The sequence below is a fragment of the Glycine soja genome, chromosome 19 (genome assembly GCF_004193775.1).
Source record: "Glycine soja cultivar W05 chromosome 19, ASM419377v2, whole genome shotgun sequence".
Lineage (NCBI taxonomy): Eukaryota > Viridiplantae > Streptophyta > Magnoliopsida > Fabales > Fabaceae > Glycine > Glycine soja.
The window spans coordinates 44,038,519-44,059,505 of NC_041020.1; the positions used below are offsets into that span (position 1 = coordinate 44,038,519).

At 30.9% G+C, this 20,987-nt stretch overlaps 2 protein-coding genes across 2 annotated transcripts; both read left to right on the plus strand.

Annotated features, from left to right (window-relative positions):
• The first annotated feature begins 4,970 nt into the window (after positions 1-4,970).
• LOC114398423 (adenosine kinase 2-like) lies at positions 4,971-9,903 on the plus strand. Its single transcript, XM_028360613.1, has 12 exons — positions 4,971-5,120; positions 5,268-5,321; positions 6,096-6,142; positions 6,287-6,318; positions 6,410-6,511; positions 6,608-6,675; positions 6,849-6,925; positions 7,034-7,131; positions 7,207-7,277; positions 7,356-7,422; positions 7,519-7,702; positions 9,493-9,903. The coding sequence occupies exons 1-12, from the start codon at positions 5,038-5,040 to the stop codon at positions 9,633-9,635; spliced, it is 1,026 nt and encodes a 341-aa protein (XP_028216414.1). The 5' UTR covers positions 4,971-5,037; the 3' UTR covers positions 9,636-9,903.
• Positions 9,904-12,953: 3,050 nt separating this feature from the next.
• Positions 12,954-15,368, plus strand: LOC114400421. The gene has a single exon (XM_028362859.1). It carries the CDS (start codon positions 13,270-13,272, stop codon positions 14,665-14,667), a length of 1,398 nt encoding a protein of 465 aa, XP_028218660.1. The 5' UTR covers positions 12,954-13,269; the 3' UTR covers positions 14,668-15,368.
• Positions 15,369-20,987: the final 5,619 nt, after the last annotated feature.

A 20,987-nucleotide genomic window follows, 5' to 3' on the forward strand; every position in this document is an offset into this window, starting at 1 on the left:
GATTGACCCTCACCAGAAAATTACTCCAACAACAAAGAATGCAAATCTAGCCACCCTCAAGTATGGACTTTAGTAAAAATAATTGTTTTTGAGAATTGGTGGATTTTGGAATAGATTTTCAGTTTCGAGAAAAATAAAAGTATGTTAGTTGTGGTATGGAGCCGAAGTTTTGATTTTTAGTTGACATTTCATTGTGACTATATTTCACTGTCAACAAAGATGATATTGGAGTTATAAGATGGTTGTGATAGCAGCAACGAAACATAATTTGTCGGTTTACCCAAAGAAATGTAAATTGGTTCATGAGTACCAATTGGTAATTCATTTACAAATTAGTTTGCTCCCAATCGTGTTCCAGTTCAAGAAAAGAGCCAAACCTGTACTGTGTACCAAAGAGTATTCAAAACCAGATACCCATAGGTGGTGGTTCATCTTTTAGACGGCATTTATTAAGATATCCTACATCAGCTAGGAAAAAGGTTAAATTACTCCTTATAAGACTTGGGCTAGCTAGACTTTAGAGTTAAGTTAGCTTGATCCAGCCTTGATTTTAAGCCACAGCAAATATTCAATCCTACAAACTTTACGCTCCAAATATTCAGTCCTTGGGATGAAGGTGGGTGTTAAGATGTCTCACATTGGTTAGGAAAATGGCTAAATTATGGGAGTTCTGCCCAGTTCATTTCTAATACTTTTAAAAGGACAAAAAGACAAGACTGGTTTGCGGTGATTCAATGTATTATCATTGTTGAAGGTTTGAACCAGGAGTCACTAGGAAATGCACTTGCACCAACTTGGGGAGTCGTCCGCTTAAAGGTTCTTCAATGAAAGTTTTAACAAAAAAACATGCATGTTTAAGCAAAAGTTAGTGAAGCATGTATTGAGCCCCTACCGAAAATGTAGAATGTCGCAAATACATGATATATCTGGCTTTGGCAAGAATTCGATGGTGTTTGGCATGTCAAGCAGGTTCTTTTTCTCTGAAAATTGCATGTTCCTGTAGTTTCATTGGTCAAGGGATGCCCTGTGGAATCAAGTACACTAGACAAACCATTTGAATTACCTAAGGGCATATAAAAGTGGCAAGAAAACAATCAGCAGTACCATTTGATTTACTTGCTCTATTGACAACAACACTTGGATTCTTCTTGCTCTTCAACCTTGTTTTCCGATATTTGGAATCAACAATATTCTTGTACACTTTCCTGCCCTTAGAATCAGCATCATCATTGGGCACCTTCCTCCTCTTGGGATCAAATTTATTCGTCGTGAATTTCCTCCAGTTAGGATCAACATTATCCTTGGACACTTTTCTCCTCTTGGGATCAACACTATCCTTGGAAACTTTCCTCCTGCTGGGATCAAAATTATCCTTTGACGTTGTCGTCTTTTCTATAAAAGTATCTTTTCTCAGCGTCTAATAACTCCCATGTTAATGTAAAGACACACCAACAAAATTGACACTCTTGTTAGTGTTACATCATTTTTTGGGACTTAGAAGTATTTTTCATTAATAATTTTATTTTTATTCATAAAACTCAAATTGCACGTATTTTTTTATAATGAATTCAAGTCTAAATTCATTCAGATCGATTTTATTGTAATCACCAAACACCATTAATACACCCAAATCTTAATCATGGAAGTCATGCAAACTCATACAGCAAAGCTTTGAACAACATTAAAATAAGATGTGCAAAAACCCTCAAATCAGAAGTTTCTTTTTTCAATATTGAGATTTGAACAAGAACTCCACAATTCTCAATTTAATGTATTCTGGATCTAATCTATTATTTAAGAACTTCTCATTGTAAGAAGGCATTTCAATATCATCAAACAACTAAGATTAGGTCAATAAAAAAAATCAATTAACATATCTTAGAGTGAAGAGAACCATGATTTACTTTAGTCCTTGATATTGTTATGGATTGACCAAATCACAAACAATAACTCAATCTCAACCATAAATTGTGTGTTGATCACAAACAAAACAACATGAGAGTTAATCACGAACAACGCATAAATCAAGAGTTCTTTTCACCACGTCTAACATCACTATACAACACAATAAAAAAAAGTTACATCACTTTTCCACATCCATTTTGTATGTATTTATTGGACGATGTGAATCCAAACATCCACTAATATGACATTAGTTAGAGAAAGTTGTGTCACTTTTTCAGATTCATTAAGCGTGTATTTATTGGTGGACATGGATTCAAACACCCATTAAGAAGCATAGTAGCTAGAGAAAGTTGTATTACTTTTTCACATCCATCACGCCTGTATTTATTGTAGAATGTGGATCCAAACTCCCATTAAGACTTATGATAACCAATTACACTATTCCCAATAACTTAACCAAGCAGTGAAAAAGTCTCCCAAGAGGCAATGGAGCTAAGCAATCTTGTTTTACAAAAAATTCAACAATATCTATTTCACAGAATCTTGATAAATTCCTGAGAATATGAGGATAATAATATATATTCTCATGTTCGTTACTAATTTTTAAAAAATATTTTCTGGTTTTGTTGATTCGTGACAAGGATATAATTTCTTTTTTATCTTATTTTCTTCTGTTTATATTCTCATTAGGAGGGTGAAAACTGATATTCTCATGAGAATATGAATATTGTCTAATATACAAATATATTTTTAATTTAAATTATTTTTTAAAATTTAAAATTATTCTCAAAAATATTAAAATATAATCAAACATATTTGTTCAAAATATGGAAAATAATATTTTCATGTTCTATTTCTGGTAAAAATATTTATGAAAATGTAAAAAAAAAATTGCGCGAAACAAATACCCCTCAATAACTCGAAAAAATAAAGAAAAAAAGAAAGGAAGCATTTTTCAAAGATTATTCAGACTCGTAATTTTTCAAACAAGAGTATAATTTTTTTTACATTAATTGTAAATTAAAATGGATACTGATTTGAATTAGATTATATATTAATATAAAATAAATCAGATATTAATATAAAATAAATCAGATATTAATATAAAATAAATCAGATATTAATATAAATTAAATCCATATTTACAAAATCAATGAACATTAATAAAAACAAAAAGAGAAACCGTGCAATAAAAAAAGAGAAAAAAATTAAATAATAATAATAATAATAATAATAACACCGCAGCACCTTCAAACACCAACATACCTTTGACATCAACTCTTGTCCTTATCATTGATAGTTTATATCTTTTAAAATGGAAATTATGATAAAATTTGAGATAATAAATCAATCAATCGGTTATATAATATTTTAGGAAAATAAATTAATAGCAATCGATTATATAATATTTAGGCAATCAATTATAAATATTTATGTAATCAATTAATCAATCATCAACTATATAACATTTGAGGTAATAATCTACTGAATATATAACGGTTTAATTAGACTAACTCATTCGCCGGTCAATCATGTAATTATTTTTATTTATTTATTTTATGGTAGACAAAAATTCATTTTTAAGATTTAATTGGCCGAGGTCTTGACAAATTACAATGGTCAGTTGCGGAATTCCAAATATTATTATTATTGTTATTTAGTACATGTTTATATAGCATAATTAGAAGAGCTTTTTTTATAATATAATTTCGGTTAATATACATACCATATAATAATAATTATCCAGATATTATACAATCATCCTGAATGTTACGTTATTTAAAATTTTAAAAAATCTCAAATTTATTTTAATATTTAACACAAATATAAAGGACAATTAAGTGTCAACTTTTTAAGAAATAATTTAAATTAATTATAGGGATATTTTTATACGGGACATTATATTATGTTGAGTTTTTTTATAAAAAAAATATATTTGCACCGTATAATAATATCCGTGGAATAAATTGCTTTTTAAAATTTTTAAATCAATCAATATTGTAACCACTCAGAACCCGTAATATTTATACATTTTAACAATATTATAACGTGCATTAACAATATTTAACATGGAGCTTAACTTGGTAATGCTTTAACAAGATTTGTAATTATAATAAACTTGATTATATTTATTTTGATTAAAATTTATTTATAAATTAATTTCATGATATTAATAATTGCATCGATTTAAATAAGCATTTTATTTATCGATTTTTTTAATCTAGTTAATTTAAATATAAATACAAAACATAGCCCTATATTTGATTTATTTGCTAAAGTCTTAATTAAAAATATTTTTATAAGACAATAAAAAAATAATCTTTATATCTTTATATATATAAAAGGAAAATGTTTAATGTATGAATGGAAGGAAGATAGATTATGTGGGGAAAAAAAATTCATATTGTGGTATCAATCAATAGATAAAATTTTCTTTATTAATCACATTAAATTTATTATTTATTAATTTGAACTTTGAATAAAATTATACTGATTGCACATGACTAACATTTAAAAAATAAATAAATGTAAGATTTTAATTGATAATGTTAAAAATATTCATATTTTTATTGTATTTTAATTGAATTTTAATGATAATGATAATGATTTTTTAAATGATTATTATTATAAAATTCTATAAAAAAATTAATCAATTTTTAATAAAACATTCAAAATACACACGATGGTTTTTAATTCAGAAAAAAGAAAAAAATTAAAATTTACAAAGCATTAATTTAGAAATAAATTTTGACATAAAACACAGTATCTATAAGAATAATTAATTTAAACAACAATAATTATGATAAATTAAAATATCTGATTTGTGTGTGAGACTGAAAATTATTATAAACTCTTCAACATTATGTTCGAGATGATAATTCACACAGCTAAAAAATAAAATAAAATATTTGTATTGTTATTTTGATTGGTAAAATTGTGATAAACAGCATCATTAAAAAAGTAAGATTAATTAAAATTAAAATTTTACATACATTTAAAACTAATAATTTTTCTGACTCGGTGGAGACTTGAGGGCACAACACGTATATATAGCGTATAAAAAGGCATTGTTTAGTGTCCTCAGCAGCATGCAGAAGAGATCGGCGCGTTTCATTTGATCAGATCATAACAATGGTGTCCGAAGGCACTCTCCTGGGCATGGGTAACCCTCTCCTCGACATCTCCGCCGTCGTCGATGAAGACTTCTTAAAAAAGTATCACCGCACTCTCTTTAATTTCCATGCCGTTTTGCTCCATTCTCCTCGTCGTTTCGTTACTTTAGAGAACACCGTTCCGTAGCTTCACCGGACGGATAAACTACGTCGTTTATCGTTCTGAATGATTTTTGTGTGTTGTGACAGATATGATATCACCTCGAACAATGCGATTCTTGCGGAGGACAAGCACAAGCCTATGTAAGATACTTCCGTTCACTGTTTACTTCTCCGTTGTGCTGATACTCAACGATGTCGTTTTGTATAGTTGAGATTAATTTGTAGAATTTATGAAGGTTTGTTGTTTATCATTGGATAATCGAGTTTTATTTCGCTTCAAGCACTGCGGTTTTAATTCTTTTACACTGCTTTTTTACTATCTTCTTCACTTCTTCGGGAAATGTATTGAGTTTCATAAATCTGCAAGTTTTTATGTGCTTTTTTGGTCTTCATGGGTTTATTTTTGGGACAAAACTTGGATTCAGTTATATAGTTTCTTAGGTGCTTTTTGGTACAATTCTCCATTTAGAATTGGAGTTTCAACTTGGTAATACGCATGATAAAGGTTTGCTTTAAAGATTTACGCTCATTACTGAGGTGAAACTCCAACTCTAATTGAAGAATTGCACCAAAAAGTACCTATGTAATTGTATCTAAGTTTTCTCCTTATTTTTATTTTCACTTAATTACTTTTATGCTCTGCACCAGTCCTAATAGCTATATGTTAACTGTTGAAGGAATTCTTAGGTTCTGGGTATGTCTTTCACTAGATACCTAGTGTCAGCATGTATATTTTTGGATGCATGTAAAGTAACGATTCATTGCAATAGTAAAAGGGATATTCAGTCTCCTATTTTGATAAGATTTTAGATCTTTCTTATCCGTTCTTTAATTACGGGTTATTTTTATGGTTACTTGTTAAATAAGATATATCTTTTGTGAGTTCATTTGATGTGATCAGCACAATCGTTTCAGGTATCAAGAATTGGCTGAGAAATATAATGTGGAGTACATTGCTGGAGGTACTGCACTAGATCTGGAGTATTGGATTTCAGATAATTGCTTTAATATTTAAATATCATAAGCAAACTTAATAAAATCAGCAGTGGAAGTGCATATTTCATAATGACAGCTTCTACAATTTTTTTTTGTTTGTGTGCTGGCAGGTGCCACTCAGAATTCAATCAAGGTTGCTCAAGTATGTATCTACCTTGTTAGTGCTTAGTAATACTCTGAATCTATATTAGCTTTGGTCAAAGCAATTTACCCTTTACTTTTGCTTCTTGTAGTGGATGCTCCAAGTTCCTGGTGCAACAAGTTACATGGGTGGCATAGGAAAGGATAAGTTTGGGGAAGAGATGAAGAAGAACTCAAAGCTTGCTGGTGTAAATGTAGGTTTAATCTTATGATATATCTTCTCCTTTCATTGTCATGTGCTTCTTTGTACTGGCTGTTTTAGAAATTTAACTTATTTATTCATCCATCAGGTTCACTATTATGAAGATGAAACTACACCTACTGGAACTTGTGCTGTTTGTATAGTTGGTGGTGAAAGGTAAGACGATCAAATTTTCACCTGTTTCTTTGTTTGTCTGCGTGTCTGTTTTTTTACTAATTGAAGTTATTTTTTATGCTGTTTCTAAATAAAGTATATACCTTCCAGCCTGATGTTTACTTGACTGCAAAACAATTGTTTGAAGCCTTACATTTGATTGCATCTGAATACAGGTCTCTTGTGGCGAACTTAGCAGCTGCCAATTGCTACAAGTCTGATCATTTGAAGAGACCAGAAAATTGGGCACTAGGTACCCTGTCGTTGTTCTATACAGGCTCTCTTTTATTTCTCTCTCCACTTCATATCTGAGTAATTCAGTGGACTGACATTTTTTATTGTGCAATTTTTTGTGACGCAGTTGAAAAGGCCAAGTATATTTATATTGCCGGCTTTTTCCTCACTGTATCACCAGATTCCATCCAGTTAGTTGCTGAGCATTCTGCTGCAAATAACAAGGTTAAATATGATTAGAAAATTGCTTCTTTCTATTAAATGGCTGTTTCTGATGCTTTATTTTATTCCTGTATGCAGATCTTCTCAATGAACCTTTCTGCTCCTTTTATCTGTGAGTTTTTCAGGGATGTACAGGAGAAAGCTCTACCGTAAGGATCCATCCCCAATAAATTAAAATGAATAAATTTTTCATATTTGTTCTTAAGGATGCCCATTATGTGATTTAGGTATACGGACTTTGTTTTCGGAAATGAGACTGAAGCAAGAACATTTTCTAAAGTTCATGGCTGGGAGGTAAGCCTTGTATGTCAAATTTGTAGGCTTGCAGTTTTGGTTTTGAATGTTAACCCCTTACATCTTTTGACCCCCCCCCCCCCCTGTTTTTTCTAGACTGATAATGTCGAGGAGATAGCTGTAAAGATTTCCCAATGGCCAAAGGCATCAGGAACACACAAAAGGATAACAGTTATCACACAGGGTGCGGATCCTATTTGTGTTGCTGAGGATGGGAAGGTGAAAAAGTTCCCTGTGAAACTTTTGCCTAAAGAGAAACTAGTTGATACAAATGGAGCAGGTACTGTGCTACTTCTTTTAGGAGTTGAAATGTGGAACTTGCATATATAATTATTATGTATTTATGTTCATAAAAGTTATCTATCTTGTACTGGTCTTTCATGATGGTAAGGGGATACTTGACTGGGGTAGAGTGGATTAGTAGGAAGATAGCCCCTATAGTTAGAGGTACAAAATCATTAGGAAGGACTTGGATAAAGTTGGGTAAATGGACTTTCTGATGATTTATCATGATGAAACACATTAACATTGACTCCATGTAATGAGAAAAGGCTCTAGTTGTTTTGTTAGGGATGAAAATATAGTAAGCCACTCATCGGGGATTTATGACCTAGTTTACATCAAGTCTTGGCGGTTTATTTACTAAATAGGTTTTGGTTGGGCCATTTAAAAAAGCCTTTTATGCCTAATAAGTCAGCTTGTTTGAATAAATATAATAATATCATTATGTAGGGCATTTATTACAATTATTATAATATTGAAACTTCAATGTAATATTTTGAGATTGTTGTATTTAAAGTCTTAATTTAGTTAATGTACATATATAAGTTTAAGCTTATTAACCTATTTAGAGGTGGGGTTTTTGACCCAATGTTGTTAATGGCGGATGGCGGTTCATGGCGGAAAGCCAAAAATCCGCCATAAAAATATAGCGGATGGCTTAGCAGAAAATGACAGACGTCATGGCGGACAAAAAAAAAGCATATATATATATATATTAACAAAACAATAGATAAAAATTAAATATAAATAAAAAATTAAAAAACAATGGATTGCATTCAAATAAACTAAAAAAGTTTCATGAGTTCACACAATAACCAAGTACCAACACCAAATAAACTCATTCAAGAGTGTTCTAAAAATGGGTCAAACAGAAAAAAAAATAATCAAAAATAAAAAATGGGTGTCAAACAGAAAAAAAAAAACCAGAACATGTGCACACTTTCGCCGTTGCCGCCGCCCTCCGTTTGTCATGTGCTTGCTTCCGTGGTGCTCGCGTGCGTGGTGGTGCCGCTGCTGTCGTCGCGCCGCTGTGTGTCATGCTGGAGACTGCTGTTGCTATTCATGCTGTTGCTGTGCGTCGTGCAGGGGTCTCCTTTTGCAGGTGGCATTCGGGTAGGGTTGGCTTGGGTCGGGTCAGCCCAACAGGTGTTGCGCAAAATTTTAAAAAAAAAGTGCTATTCTGCCATTCCGCAACGACCGCCATGGCTATGGCAGCTGCCATACGAAACCCGCAACGTCACCGCTATTTGGTGGCGTTTTTTCAAAAACCCTTGACACCATACCGCCATGGCACCGCCATAACCGCTTTTTAACAACACTGTTTTGACCTATTTAAAAGACTTCATTACAAAGTAGACTTTTAAATAAACTTGAAGGCTAGACTATGATTTAAAAAAAGGCTAAATAGCTTTATTAGGTAAATAGATAAAACTTTAGGGTTAAATTTGAGAATTAGTTGAGGCTTAGACCTTGTAAAGTCTAGTGTAGCCAGCCTATTCTCACCTGTTGGTTGTTGTTGGTCTTCAATTGTTATTTTCGCTCTAAAATCCATGCTTGCTGGCTATAATTCTCTCATATGCACATACACGAACACAATTCCTCTTTGCACTTCTTTTAATTGCATTGTATATTATTGTTATACGACATTGTAACCAACCTGGAAAGTCCATGACATTATTTATGGTTACTGGGGCACAGCCAGGATTTCATAAATAGACGGTGGTAGTGACAAGCAAGATGCTGCTGATTTTGTTTCATGTTTCATCCCTTATTGTTTTGTGTTTGTAGGAGATGCATTTGTTGGAGGATTTCTTTCTCAATTGGTTCAGGAGAAGCCCATTGAAGAATGTGTGAGAGCTGGCTGTTATGCAGCAAATGTTATCATCCAAAGGTCTGGCTGTACGTACCCAGAGAAGCCTGATTTTCATTGAGTGTTTCTCTCGGTTCTGTTCCCATTATGAAGTTTTGATTGTTAGGAAACCTTTTGTTGTATTTCGATAGTTGCAGTATAACAACTGCATTTGGATTTTTTCAATCCCGACTGGGGAAAGCGGGGAAAAAGTTTCAGTGAAAGGAAACAAATAATTAATCTGTTATATTATAGTACTACCATTAGAGATTTAGAGCATCGTTTCATATTTTTGCTGAGTTTGTTATTGAGTCTTTTTTATTCGATATTAAACCTTGTTATTGTGCTTAGACTGATGTCTAACTTGTCACTTGGAGTATCATTTAACGACCTATTGGTTAAGCAAGGTTAAAAACATTATCATTTTTTTCGAATACATTATCCAGTTTATTAGAGAAATAATAAAACTGTTCATGGATCCTTGGAGACAGATTTTTCCAAGTGCTTTTAAGATTGGCAAAATTTCCTATAACTCAATTTACTGGCTTATTGATTTTAGAAGTTGATTAGTATGCTTTTTTAGAAAATTTCCTTTTAGTCATTTTTTAAAATTCAATGTTAGTTGTTAATTTATTAGTTTTTATTAGTGGGATGGGATGTATTTGAATTCAGGATTTTTTTTTCTTCTTCTCTCTTCGACCACCCGTTAAATCTTATAACTCCTTTTAGTCTTTATATATTTTATTTTTAATCTTTTTTTTTGTTTGAGTTCAGAGGATATAAGAATTAAAAAATATATATATATACAAGGACTAATGTTTTCTTAAAATATAAACTAAATGAGCAATTAAACTAATAATTTTTTAAAATATTAACAAAGAATTTGATTAGCTTGTTTCAGCTGGTTAGTTTGTTATTCATTTCTTAAGTCAATGTTACAATCTCCTCCATATAGGTATGTTTATATCCATTTTTGTTAGAGACTAATTTGAACCCATGACATTGACCTTTTCACTTATTTGTTTAACCAGCAAGTCAATTTATAATTCTGTTTATAAGCCACTTTATTGACATTGTATTCTCAATATTTTATTCAATTTAAATTCAGTTTCCCAAGTTAAGAACACACCTTCTGCGAAGCTTTTTGTCATGTTTATCAGCTGTTACATTCAAGCTAGTTATATTCAATTGAAAATAATTTATATTTACAATTCAAAGCAACTAGTGAAGAGTGTAAATAATATAGTTTCAAAATTGTATTTTGTCTATTTGATCATTTATCGGGCAAGAGTCAGACAAAAGCTCACGAAGTATTTGATTAACGTGTAACAGGTGATTATGCCAATTACCAATTGATTGGTTCTCTCGGACCTGTTACCATAGCTGGCTTGGAACACAGACAGCTTTATGCAGCTGGATCGCTATGACATCCTTGATTGGATTTTGATAAAAATAATTCAACGTTAATTACTTAATTTCCCTTTAGTTGGAAAATGTCACTATTCTATGCCAGTCTTCCACTTTTAATTAGTTATTAAACTGTTTTTCTCGAGGAACATAAATATTTGCACTTGTTTTTACTATCATAAATAAATATTTATCACAAGTCCTCCAATTTTGTTTAGAATACCAATAGAAACTTACATAAAGTACTAGATTTGCTTTTCCTTATATTTTGAAACCATTATGAAAGAATGACACTGATTAATTGAACTATTTAATTATATATTTAATACATACTTTCATAATTCGTGCTCTTTTTCTTTTGCTAGCAATGTTTTTGTCGTCACCTTTTATGTAAAAGGGCTGTTCAATTAATCAACACAACACTCCAAACAAATAACCGTACTAACACTTTTAGAAACAAATTAATTTGTTTAGCTTGGAAAGAAAGGACAATCGAGAGCGTGAGTTACTATCTTATGACGATTATTTTTATGGGTGTCACTGTTGAATTTAATTTGAAATTAAACCAAACATAAATAAAGTAATATACATTTTGATTGAATTTACATATAATATTAAACTCAATTGAAACCAAACTATTTTTATGGCAGTTTAGTTTAAATCAATTTTTTGGTTTTCCAAATTTTTTTATATAGTTTTTATAAAATCTAATAAACATACACTACCAATGTCAACCAAAGGTTATTAATGATGTAATTTTTAAAATAATTATTATAAAAATTAATAAATTTATAGAAAATTACATTCACACTCCGATTAGTGTTTATTACATTCAATCTCGCTCTTTTTTTATCATACACACGACTCTTTTTTTTTTTATCATATGTTACACAGTGACCCTCTGACCCTTTAAAACGGTCAACTTTAATAAGAATTAGGCCTATGATTTGCAAAGGGTGTCAAGCTAGGTAACCACATGCAACATGCAACGAGAGCACCGATCATTGTTGAAATCGCCGCAGCACTGGAAGAGGTTGTAGATGGCATCGAAGGAGGCAGGGACAAAGAAGTTGTTGTGATTGGCGAAGACAATGGAGTTGACGAGGGAGGTGAGGAGTGAGTTGACAATGTTTTCATAAAAAAAAATTGATGTGAACTTGAATTAGGAACAGACTTGCACAAGAGTAATAAGAGTTTCGGAAGCATTTCACAAAAAATTAGTACCGTCAATAATGGTAATCGTTTAGGAGGAACAAAATAAATGAAATTTTAGAAAAGGAGCATAATATAATAAATGTTAATCTCAAGGAGAACAAGTATAATTTACTCATAAAATTACTATAAATAAGTAGTTTATAATTAGATGATATTATAATTTTTTTCACACACTAATTAATAAATATATTATTTATTCTTTATAAAATTGTTTTAATTGAAAAATTAATAAAACAAATGAATATAATACAAAATGTAACGATCATTTTTTTTTTACCAGTCCTTATAAAATGATATTTAGATAATCATAGGAAATAATTGTTGAATCCCTACACTCCAATTCCTGACCCAAATGCATGGTCAAAGGAAAGAATTAATTTTTATATGCAACAAGTAGCCAAGTACAGTAGGAAAAAGAAAAAAAAAACATTAATACATTTGAAATGTGATTTAGTTCGAATCAATCTTAACAATAAAAACCAATTTTTTTAAAAAAAATGTAGTTTTTTAGTCAAAATTGCTGAATCTCCAATTTTCTTATTCAAGTTAAATAATTTAAAACAGTTTAAGATTTATTTAGCAAATGGTTACTAAGCTTTTAAATTTAATCTGAAATTAGTTCAAAAAAATATAATTTATTGTCAAATTAGTTATTCAACATTATAATTTAACAATAAAATAATTTTATAAATTTAATGATAAGATTAATTTATCATATTTTTTATATATTTAAAAATTAAATTTATATTTTCAGTGTATCAATTCATCACTTTATTGAGATGAATTGGACTATTTCTCCTTTATTTTATATTTCTGTTTTCTTGGTAATAATAAAGTAAAGCCTTGTGTACTGGAAGAAAGTAGAAAGCCCAAATCCACGATCCTGATCGACCACGACTTATCTCTTCTTCTTCATTTTCCCTTCACCTAGAGCGTTGAATGCACGGCCCTACACTAGCGCGTGAAACAAAATACCACCAGACTCATAGAACCAGCCACCTTCTCTTACCTTGTTGAAAGAAAGAAAAAAAAAATCGCCAAAAACAAGAACGAACGAAGAAACTGAAACTAACCAACGAACCCTTGAATCCGCCATGAGCGACCACCACCCTCGGTTGCAGCACCTTCGTTCAGCCTCTCACCTATTGAAAGAATCATTTTCTTCTTTCTCCTCAAATTTCCTCATATTTTTGTTCCTTTCTCTCTTAACTCTTTCTTTTCGCACCCTCGTCGAAACCGGCACCGCCCATGTCACCTCCTTTATCGACCGCGACCCTTCCCTCCGCGCCCTCCTCTCCCGCCTCGACCTCGCCGGAAACTCCCACAACCACCATAACGGCCACGACCTTCCTTCTCCGAACAACCACCGCCACCGCCGCCGCCCCTTCCTCCACCTCACCCGCGTCGGAACCCTAGACGACGACTTCTTCTCCGGCGACGACGATGACGCCCGCTCCCTCTTCGGCTCCATCCCCAAACCCTCAGCCAACGCCACCCTCCTCGCCCTCTCCCCCTTCAAAACCACCTCCGCCTTCTCAGATCTCTTCGCCGACGACGGAATTAGGGTTTCCCAAGTGATCCGCTCCGGCACCACCTTCAACACCCAAGGATTGTCCTCCTTATCTTCGTCGTCGTCGCGGCGCGACAACGACGACGACGACGACGATAGGGAGGAGAAGGAAGAACCGACGAAGGAGAAGGTGGATTTGCAATTCTTCGTGAAGGGGATCGAGGTGGGCCGCCGAGACGCGGCGGCGCTGTTCTTCCTGGTGAGCTTCCTCTCCGCCGTGTACGGATGGGTGATCCTTGTTTTCCTCGTGACGTACTCGTGGGTGTTGGGTGTCGTTTTCGTTTCCGTTGTGAACGATCTGTTGGGTAGGTTTAGCTCCGTCACCGTTTTGGTTTGGGAAGGTTCGAGGTTAGGTCTGAAGAGGCTTTCGGGGTTTATTCTGATGCGTTGGGCCGTGAGGGACGCGTTGACTCAGCTTCTTGGGTTGTGGTACTTCGGAGAAGTTGAGGATCAGTACTCGTTTTTCAAGCTCTTTGTTAGGTTAAAGTTGATGCCTTTCTCGGTTATGTCCCCTTGGGTTAGGGGCTTTGAGAGGGAGATTTCTGGGTTCCTTTTTACTTGGTTTCTGGTGGATACTTTTGTGGCTTTTATATTCTCTGTGGATGCTTGGGTTGCCATTGTAGACTCAAGGAAGAGTGGGAGGGAGATTGTGAAGGAAGGGTGTTATTTGATATCCACTATGTTGAATCAGGCTATTCAGGTGAAGTGCTTGGAGGCTATACTTTGCGGGTCGTTTGTGAGGTGGGGTTTGAGCCGGGTTTGCGGGAGGTCCTTGGCCAAGATGTTTCAGTCCACCATGGAGGTTTACTTCATGGTGACTTGGCTTATGTTTTACTTTGCAGCGCGGTGTAAGGACGCCGATCTTCATGGTAGGAGGTTCGGGCAGAGGGAGCTGGAGGGCTTGGTTGAAGGTCACAGATGATACTTGGTGGTGGTTGTTGGGTTTGGATGGATGTGGTTTTTTTTTTTTTTTTAATTGTGATGCACAAGCACAAGTAGCAGCAAATAGCAATGTTTCACAGGTTCTTTGTGTCTCCCACTTTTGCAGTCCATGTTGACTGCCGTTCTATAGTTTTTGTCACCAACGATGATGTGTTGAATGTGTACTTCACCAGAAGGCTGATATACTTCTCGTGTATAGTATATTCTGAATGAGGGTAGTTCTTATGTATATTATTCATGGAATTGTTGAATTAGTTCCTCAATATGTGTTGGTGATATGATAGTCTGTTAGTCACAAATTACAAGGTTTGAGACATGAAGAATGGTAATGATTTTTCTCCATGCAACATGGGGTTGTGTTGTGATGACAAAAGTTAACTGCGTAGCACTTCTGTTTGTTTGGTGTTATACTCTATCCTTTATGGGCATTTGGTGGCCTGACTTTGACATCATCTACAAACAATGAAAAGCGCTTTAATCTGCAAGAAAGAACAAGGAATATTATTAGTGAGTTATGTATTGTTTTCCCCTTTTAGAAATTCTCAAAGAAGGTGTGTTCAGGCTATATTAACTTTTTGTTTGTTTTGTATGATTATCTGCAACTTTTTCCGAACGAGCCTTTACATATGCTGTATGTATAGAATCATCTTGTAGAAAGTTCATAAAACTTGTTTTGCATCATGAAGCTACTTTGGCCAAGTTTGAATGAGGACAAATTTAGGCTGATAATTTATAACAAAATTAGGGCTATATGAGAGGGGCTTTCCAAGTGTTGAAATTAATTGTTGAAGAGCTTTGTGTTTAGTTATGCAAAACTGTTGTTTAATAGTCTATAGTAAATACTTGATGTTTTCTGTTTGATAAGGTGATGTGTGATATAAACAGTGTGCAAATGCATTGTGATTGCAATTTAATGAATAGTTCCTCCTGTTTGTCTGTGACTGAATGGATTCTAGTTTTTTTAATAGACATAACATTTTTGGCCAGTATTGGCCCTGAAATCAGTAGAATGTATAATAAAATTGGAGATGTATGAGTTTCTATGATTTACTTGATAAACTGCCTTTTGAGGGTGGTTTCCTAAGCATGTTGAGGATTACTCTTGTAAAACAGAAGTTCTCTGAAGGATTCCCCTCCTCTCCTATTGCTATTAACAATTCCATTAGTTTCAATACAGTTTTTGTGGTAGTTTCCTAAATGCACTTACTTTGGCCACCATTTTCTAATGCTGCGAGAAAACCAAAGAGGAGAGGATTTTCGTAATGCTGTAAGAAATCTAGAGACGAGAGAAATTTTGAAATTTAATTTGATGTAAAAATGGAAGGAAATAAAACTTAAAATTTTGCTGTTAGAATTCAACTTTTGTCTTTCTTTTCTTTATATAAACTCTATAACTAAATTTTAAAAAAAAAATTGCATCTTTATTTGTATTTTTCCTCCTCACTTTTGAACAAACCATAATAAACGTGCGTGTGGTGGTAGAAATCCTAAGGATAACAGTTTCCAAACACAAACTCGAAGCTAAGAACATGAAATCAGACCAAGGCTAAGAAGTAAACAATTAAGCATCATATTTACATCTCACCCTAATAAAATTACATGTCAATATAACAATTAATTAAGTGAAATTATTGTAAATTAGTTTTGACTACACGCGTGGTTTTAAGTGCTACCATTAATTAAACTTGTTAAAGGGAAAATATTTAATACTTAGATATCTGCATAAAATTTAATTTATCTAATTTAACACATTTTTTTATCTAGCACATTAATGCATAAGATAAATAATATTTTTCTATTATAATATTTTTTTAATGAAAATATATATTTCTATTTACGTAACCCATACTAGTAATTTATAAGAAAAAATTAATAATAAATGTTACCACCGCCAAAAGTCAAATTTACTTGAATTTTATTTATAATTGGAGTTTTAAAATCATATTATAAAATTTCATGATAAAACCGGTACAAAGTATTCATTTTTAAAGTAATCAATGCTAATTTTATTTTCACATATCTTATGCTTTATTTTTTTCATAATAATAACAATCTTATAACTTGATTGATCCTCGGGTTGGAATATGAATCTCAACCAATGTTTTAAGAATTGAATCATTCATCGTACTAGCCAAAAAACTAGGTTAATTGGCCATTGATCAAATCAAAATCTCACTGGTCAAACCAATTTGATTCATTATGCATCAAAAAATTATAAAAATAATATAAGTAGGTAACTAATATAATTTAATCATTCAATATTTTAAATTTAAAATGATTGTCATTATAAAGTAACTAATATTTATGTCAATAAAAATTCATAAATAAATTTCAAATACAAACAAACATCCAATGTTTTAAAAATAAACATAAGTTCACAAAAAATAACATAAAAAAGTTCATAATTTTATATTTTAAAAAAATAGCACTAGATCCAACCAAAGATCCACTTTGGTTCAATAAAAAATACACTTAATTCAATCAAAGACCTATCCCGATTCAACCAAAGATTCTCCTTGATCAACCCAAATCATGCATTTTTGATCCTTTTAATGAACTAAACAAGTGTGGTAACTAGATATCAGCCGGTTCAGTATGGTTCTTAAAACACTAACCTCGGGTATTGAGACCATGGACCTCAGTTATCGAGTTAAGAGGATACAAATATTCTTCAGCTTTTTTTGATACACTCTCTATCTTTTCTTTTCTTGGTATACACTTAAACTTATTCAACTTATTTTTAATGGTCCCCATCTTAATTTTAAAAGAAACTTAGAAAAAAACATATATTCAAAGGGAATACACTACTATCTTTAATTAGGCAAACTTAGTAAAATATATTTGAAACATATTAGTAAAATACATTTGAAAATGTTTTGAACTTGAAAACAAAAACCAAAATTAAACTCTATTTTAATAGTATATTAGTTTTTATTTCTTCTTCCTTAAATATAGAAACTCATAAGAATTGGTTGAATGGTAGTACTAGAATTGCCTGATAATATAGTTAAAGCTCAAATATATTTTTCGTTTTTATAATTTAGCTTTTTTTTTCATTTTAGTCCTCACAAAATATTTTTATTTCATTTTTTGTCCTTGAAGTACTTTAGATAATGATTTGAACAATAAAAAAATACTTTGAACAGTGAAAAAAATATTATTTAAAACACTTTAAGGATAAAAATATATATTTTACAATGATTAAAACAAATTTTTTTCACAAGGACCAAAAATAAAAAAAAAATACTAAATTACAAGAAGAAAAATATATTTAAACTTATAATTAGCATATGAAACCAATAAGTGTTTGAATCTTGACAAAAAGATTCTCATGGAAAATCTACTAGTCAATCTAGCCAGCTGCTTTGGACACCTAGCATTTTGGGTCATAAATAACATATTCCTTTTTTTTTATTTCTGCAGCGCCTTTTTGTTTTTTGTAAAACCTCACTCCGTAACTAAAACTTGCTTCCGTTATCTTCCGTTGGTGCCCGTTTGTTGCTTCCAAATGCACGTGTTTTGTTAAAGATATACGGTGAAGTTTGGTGGTTGTTTAATATGTTTTAAATAATATTACAAAATCAATATTTATAAAATTACTAAAACTATTGCAAACACAAAAAAAATAATTTCTATAACATGTTAAAAAATAAATAAATATTTAAAATTATTTAAAAATAAAAAACTCATACGAATTGATAATTCATATGACTCACACAGATCAACAATACATATGAGTTTTTTTAAAAAAAAATAATTTTAAAATTTGTAGTTATTTTTTAAAATAATTAAAAATTAAAAAAACTCATACAGATTGATGATCTATATGAGTCATATGAATTATCAATTCATATGACTCATATGCATCAACAATCTGTATAAATTTTTTATAAAAAAATATTTATTTATTTTAAATAAATAAGATTAGAAAAAACCCATACGGATCAATCTATATGAGTTTGTTTTTCTTAAAAAATATATTTTTTAATTTTTAATTATTTTTTGAAAAACTAATTAAAAAAAATTCATGCGAATTAATAATCTATATGAATCATACAATATGATTCATACGGATCATCAATTCGTATGAGTTATACATATTATCAATTTTTATTTAAAGAAAAAATAAAGAATATTTCAACTCTTTCACCTATTGTTGGATGTCCAAACAAAAATGTTGCGTGCCGAGTAACTCCCATCAATTTACATGAAAATATCTTTAGGCCGAATGGTTCTTTTTCTCTTTACTTTTTTAACCTAAGACCCAATGGTTTCTGCTGCATACAAACTCGATCTGTGTGAGCCATAATATATATGCTGATCTTAAGACAGAATTTGTTTGTTGAACTAGAAAATAAAACTTTTATCCATAGGTGCGGCGAGTGCGACATGGTGTCACTTAGCATCAAGTGGTGTAACTCTTAAGATTCCTAAAGATTTGTTTGTTATCTCACTCAAACTACATTTACACCATTTCAATGCAAAAACACACTTACTACGGGTATTAAACTGTTTGACTTCTCACATCACTTGACATTTACAATCTTTGTTGTTAATTACATTTACTATCGAGTATGACATTTAAGTTTCCTCTAGTATTAGATCCATAATCCATTGTATGTTCGTACAAGTACTTAGTAATTGATATTATAACAATAGTTCAAAAAAGTCTGATAAATATCCAATATAATATCTAACACTTAAAGAGAAAGATGCAAAAATATAAGTATTATAAGATTTTAAAAAGAGATTCATATATCAATTACTTATAGTGCAAGTAAAATTTTTAGTAGGCTTAGAATTTACTTATTTGTTGTAGGTTTTTTTATAAGTCTGACTTATATAAACGTTTTTTAAAAGTTTATTTTATTATAAGGCCGGTTGATTTAAGTAGGTTTAACGGCTTATTAGTAATTACACATTTTTTATATTCTCACGTGTTATATATGTGTGTATATATAGTTATGCATATATAATATTACATAATATAATTATATAATAATATTATATTATATTATATATGAACATAAATATACTCATTTATAAGAATTGATCTGTTTTTTTTTATGGTCCAAGGCCTAATTTTTTTAACAAACAACTCATGTCAGACTCTTGATAGGTTATGTAGTTTATTTTCATTCTTACTAACAATATATAATTTAACACATTCTTTGTTATTGTTTAAAATTTATTTAAAATTATAAAATTATTATAAATAAAATATTCATTAAACTGAGAAGGAGATCTACTTGTAATTTCTAATAAATTTTAATTGATAATAGAAAGTGTATCGGAAAGAGTGTTAATAATATTTCATATATGTAATTATAAATTGCTTTCATAATTTAAAATATAATAAAAGAGAGAATTCATAATATTATAAGTATTGTAGCTAATATATATATATATATATATATATATATATATATATATATAAAAGTATTGATTCACATTTTAAAATTTCTGAATTATTACTGCGCCTATAATATCCACATATTATTTTCTTATCAATAACTCTAAAGTGAGAGTTACGGAGAGAGATCCCCATCCTTATTAGACCACGGATCAAGTGAGTTTAACAACAAAGAGTAGTTAACTTCTTATTGTAAAACTGACTTTAATTTCCTTATAATTTGCTCAATTACTAACTCTGCATGTTCCCTGATAAGAGCAAAAATACAGAACAGGACCCTCTCCATCACTAGCGGATTCAGAAATTTTAGTTAATAGGAACACGAAAAAAGTCTATAATAAAATGATTTAATTTTTTTTTCTTGTAGCTTATTTTGTTAGTTGAATTTAATACTTTTATTATTTGCATGTTTAATTACCTCATGTATTTTTTTAAAATAATTTAATTAGTTATTTTATTTTTAAAATATTCAATTAAGTACTTTATTTTTTAAAATGAATTTAATTTGATCTTATTTAAAACCAATTCAGGTTCTACTTATTAAATTTTTGGAGCAAATGAAAGAATAATAAAACTAAATTGAATCCATTTTATAAAATAAAAGACTTAATTAAATCTTTTAAAAATAAAAGATCATATTGGATCATTTTTAAAAAACTACATGACATAATTGATCTAATGAATAACAATAAATGGTGATGATTTTTTCTTTTCTCTATCTGTTTGAGAATGTGTCAAAGTGTATTTTTATATTACTAACTTATTATGTTTTAGTACTAGAGGCATAAGAATGATAAAAATTAAAATAATAAAATGGTAAAATTAATATCAACATATTCTCTTTTTTATCTTATAATTTTATTTATTTATTTTAAATTATGGGGGCA

Bases quoted from the DNA above. Each gene is read 5' to 3' on its own strand.
- LOC114398423 (XM_028360613.1), top strand. From the start codon at position 5,038: ATGGTGTCCGAAGGCACTCTCCTGGGCATGGGTAACCCTCTCCTCGAC. The intron at 6,512-6,607 runs GTAGGTTTAATC...TTCATCCATCAG, and splicing joins CAAAGCTTGCTGGTGTAAAT to GTTCACTATTATGAAGATGA. The intron at 7,132-7,206 runs GTTAAATATGAT...TCCTGTATGCAG, and splicing joins ATTCTGCTGCAAATAACAAG to ATCTTCTCAATGAACCTTTC.
- LOC114400421 (XM_028362859.1), top strand. From the start codon at position 13,270: ATGAGCGACCACCACCCTCGGTTGCAGCACCTTCGTTCAGCCTCTCAC.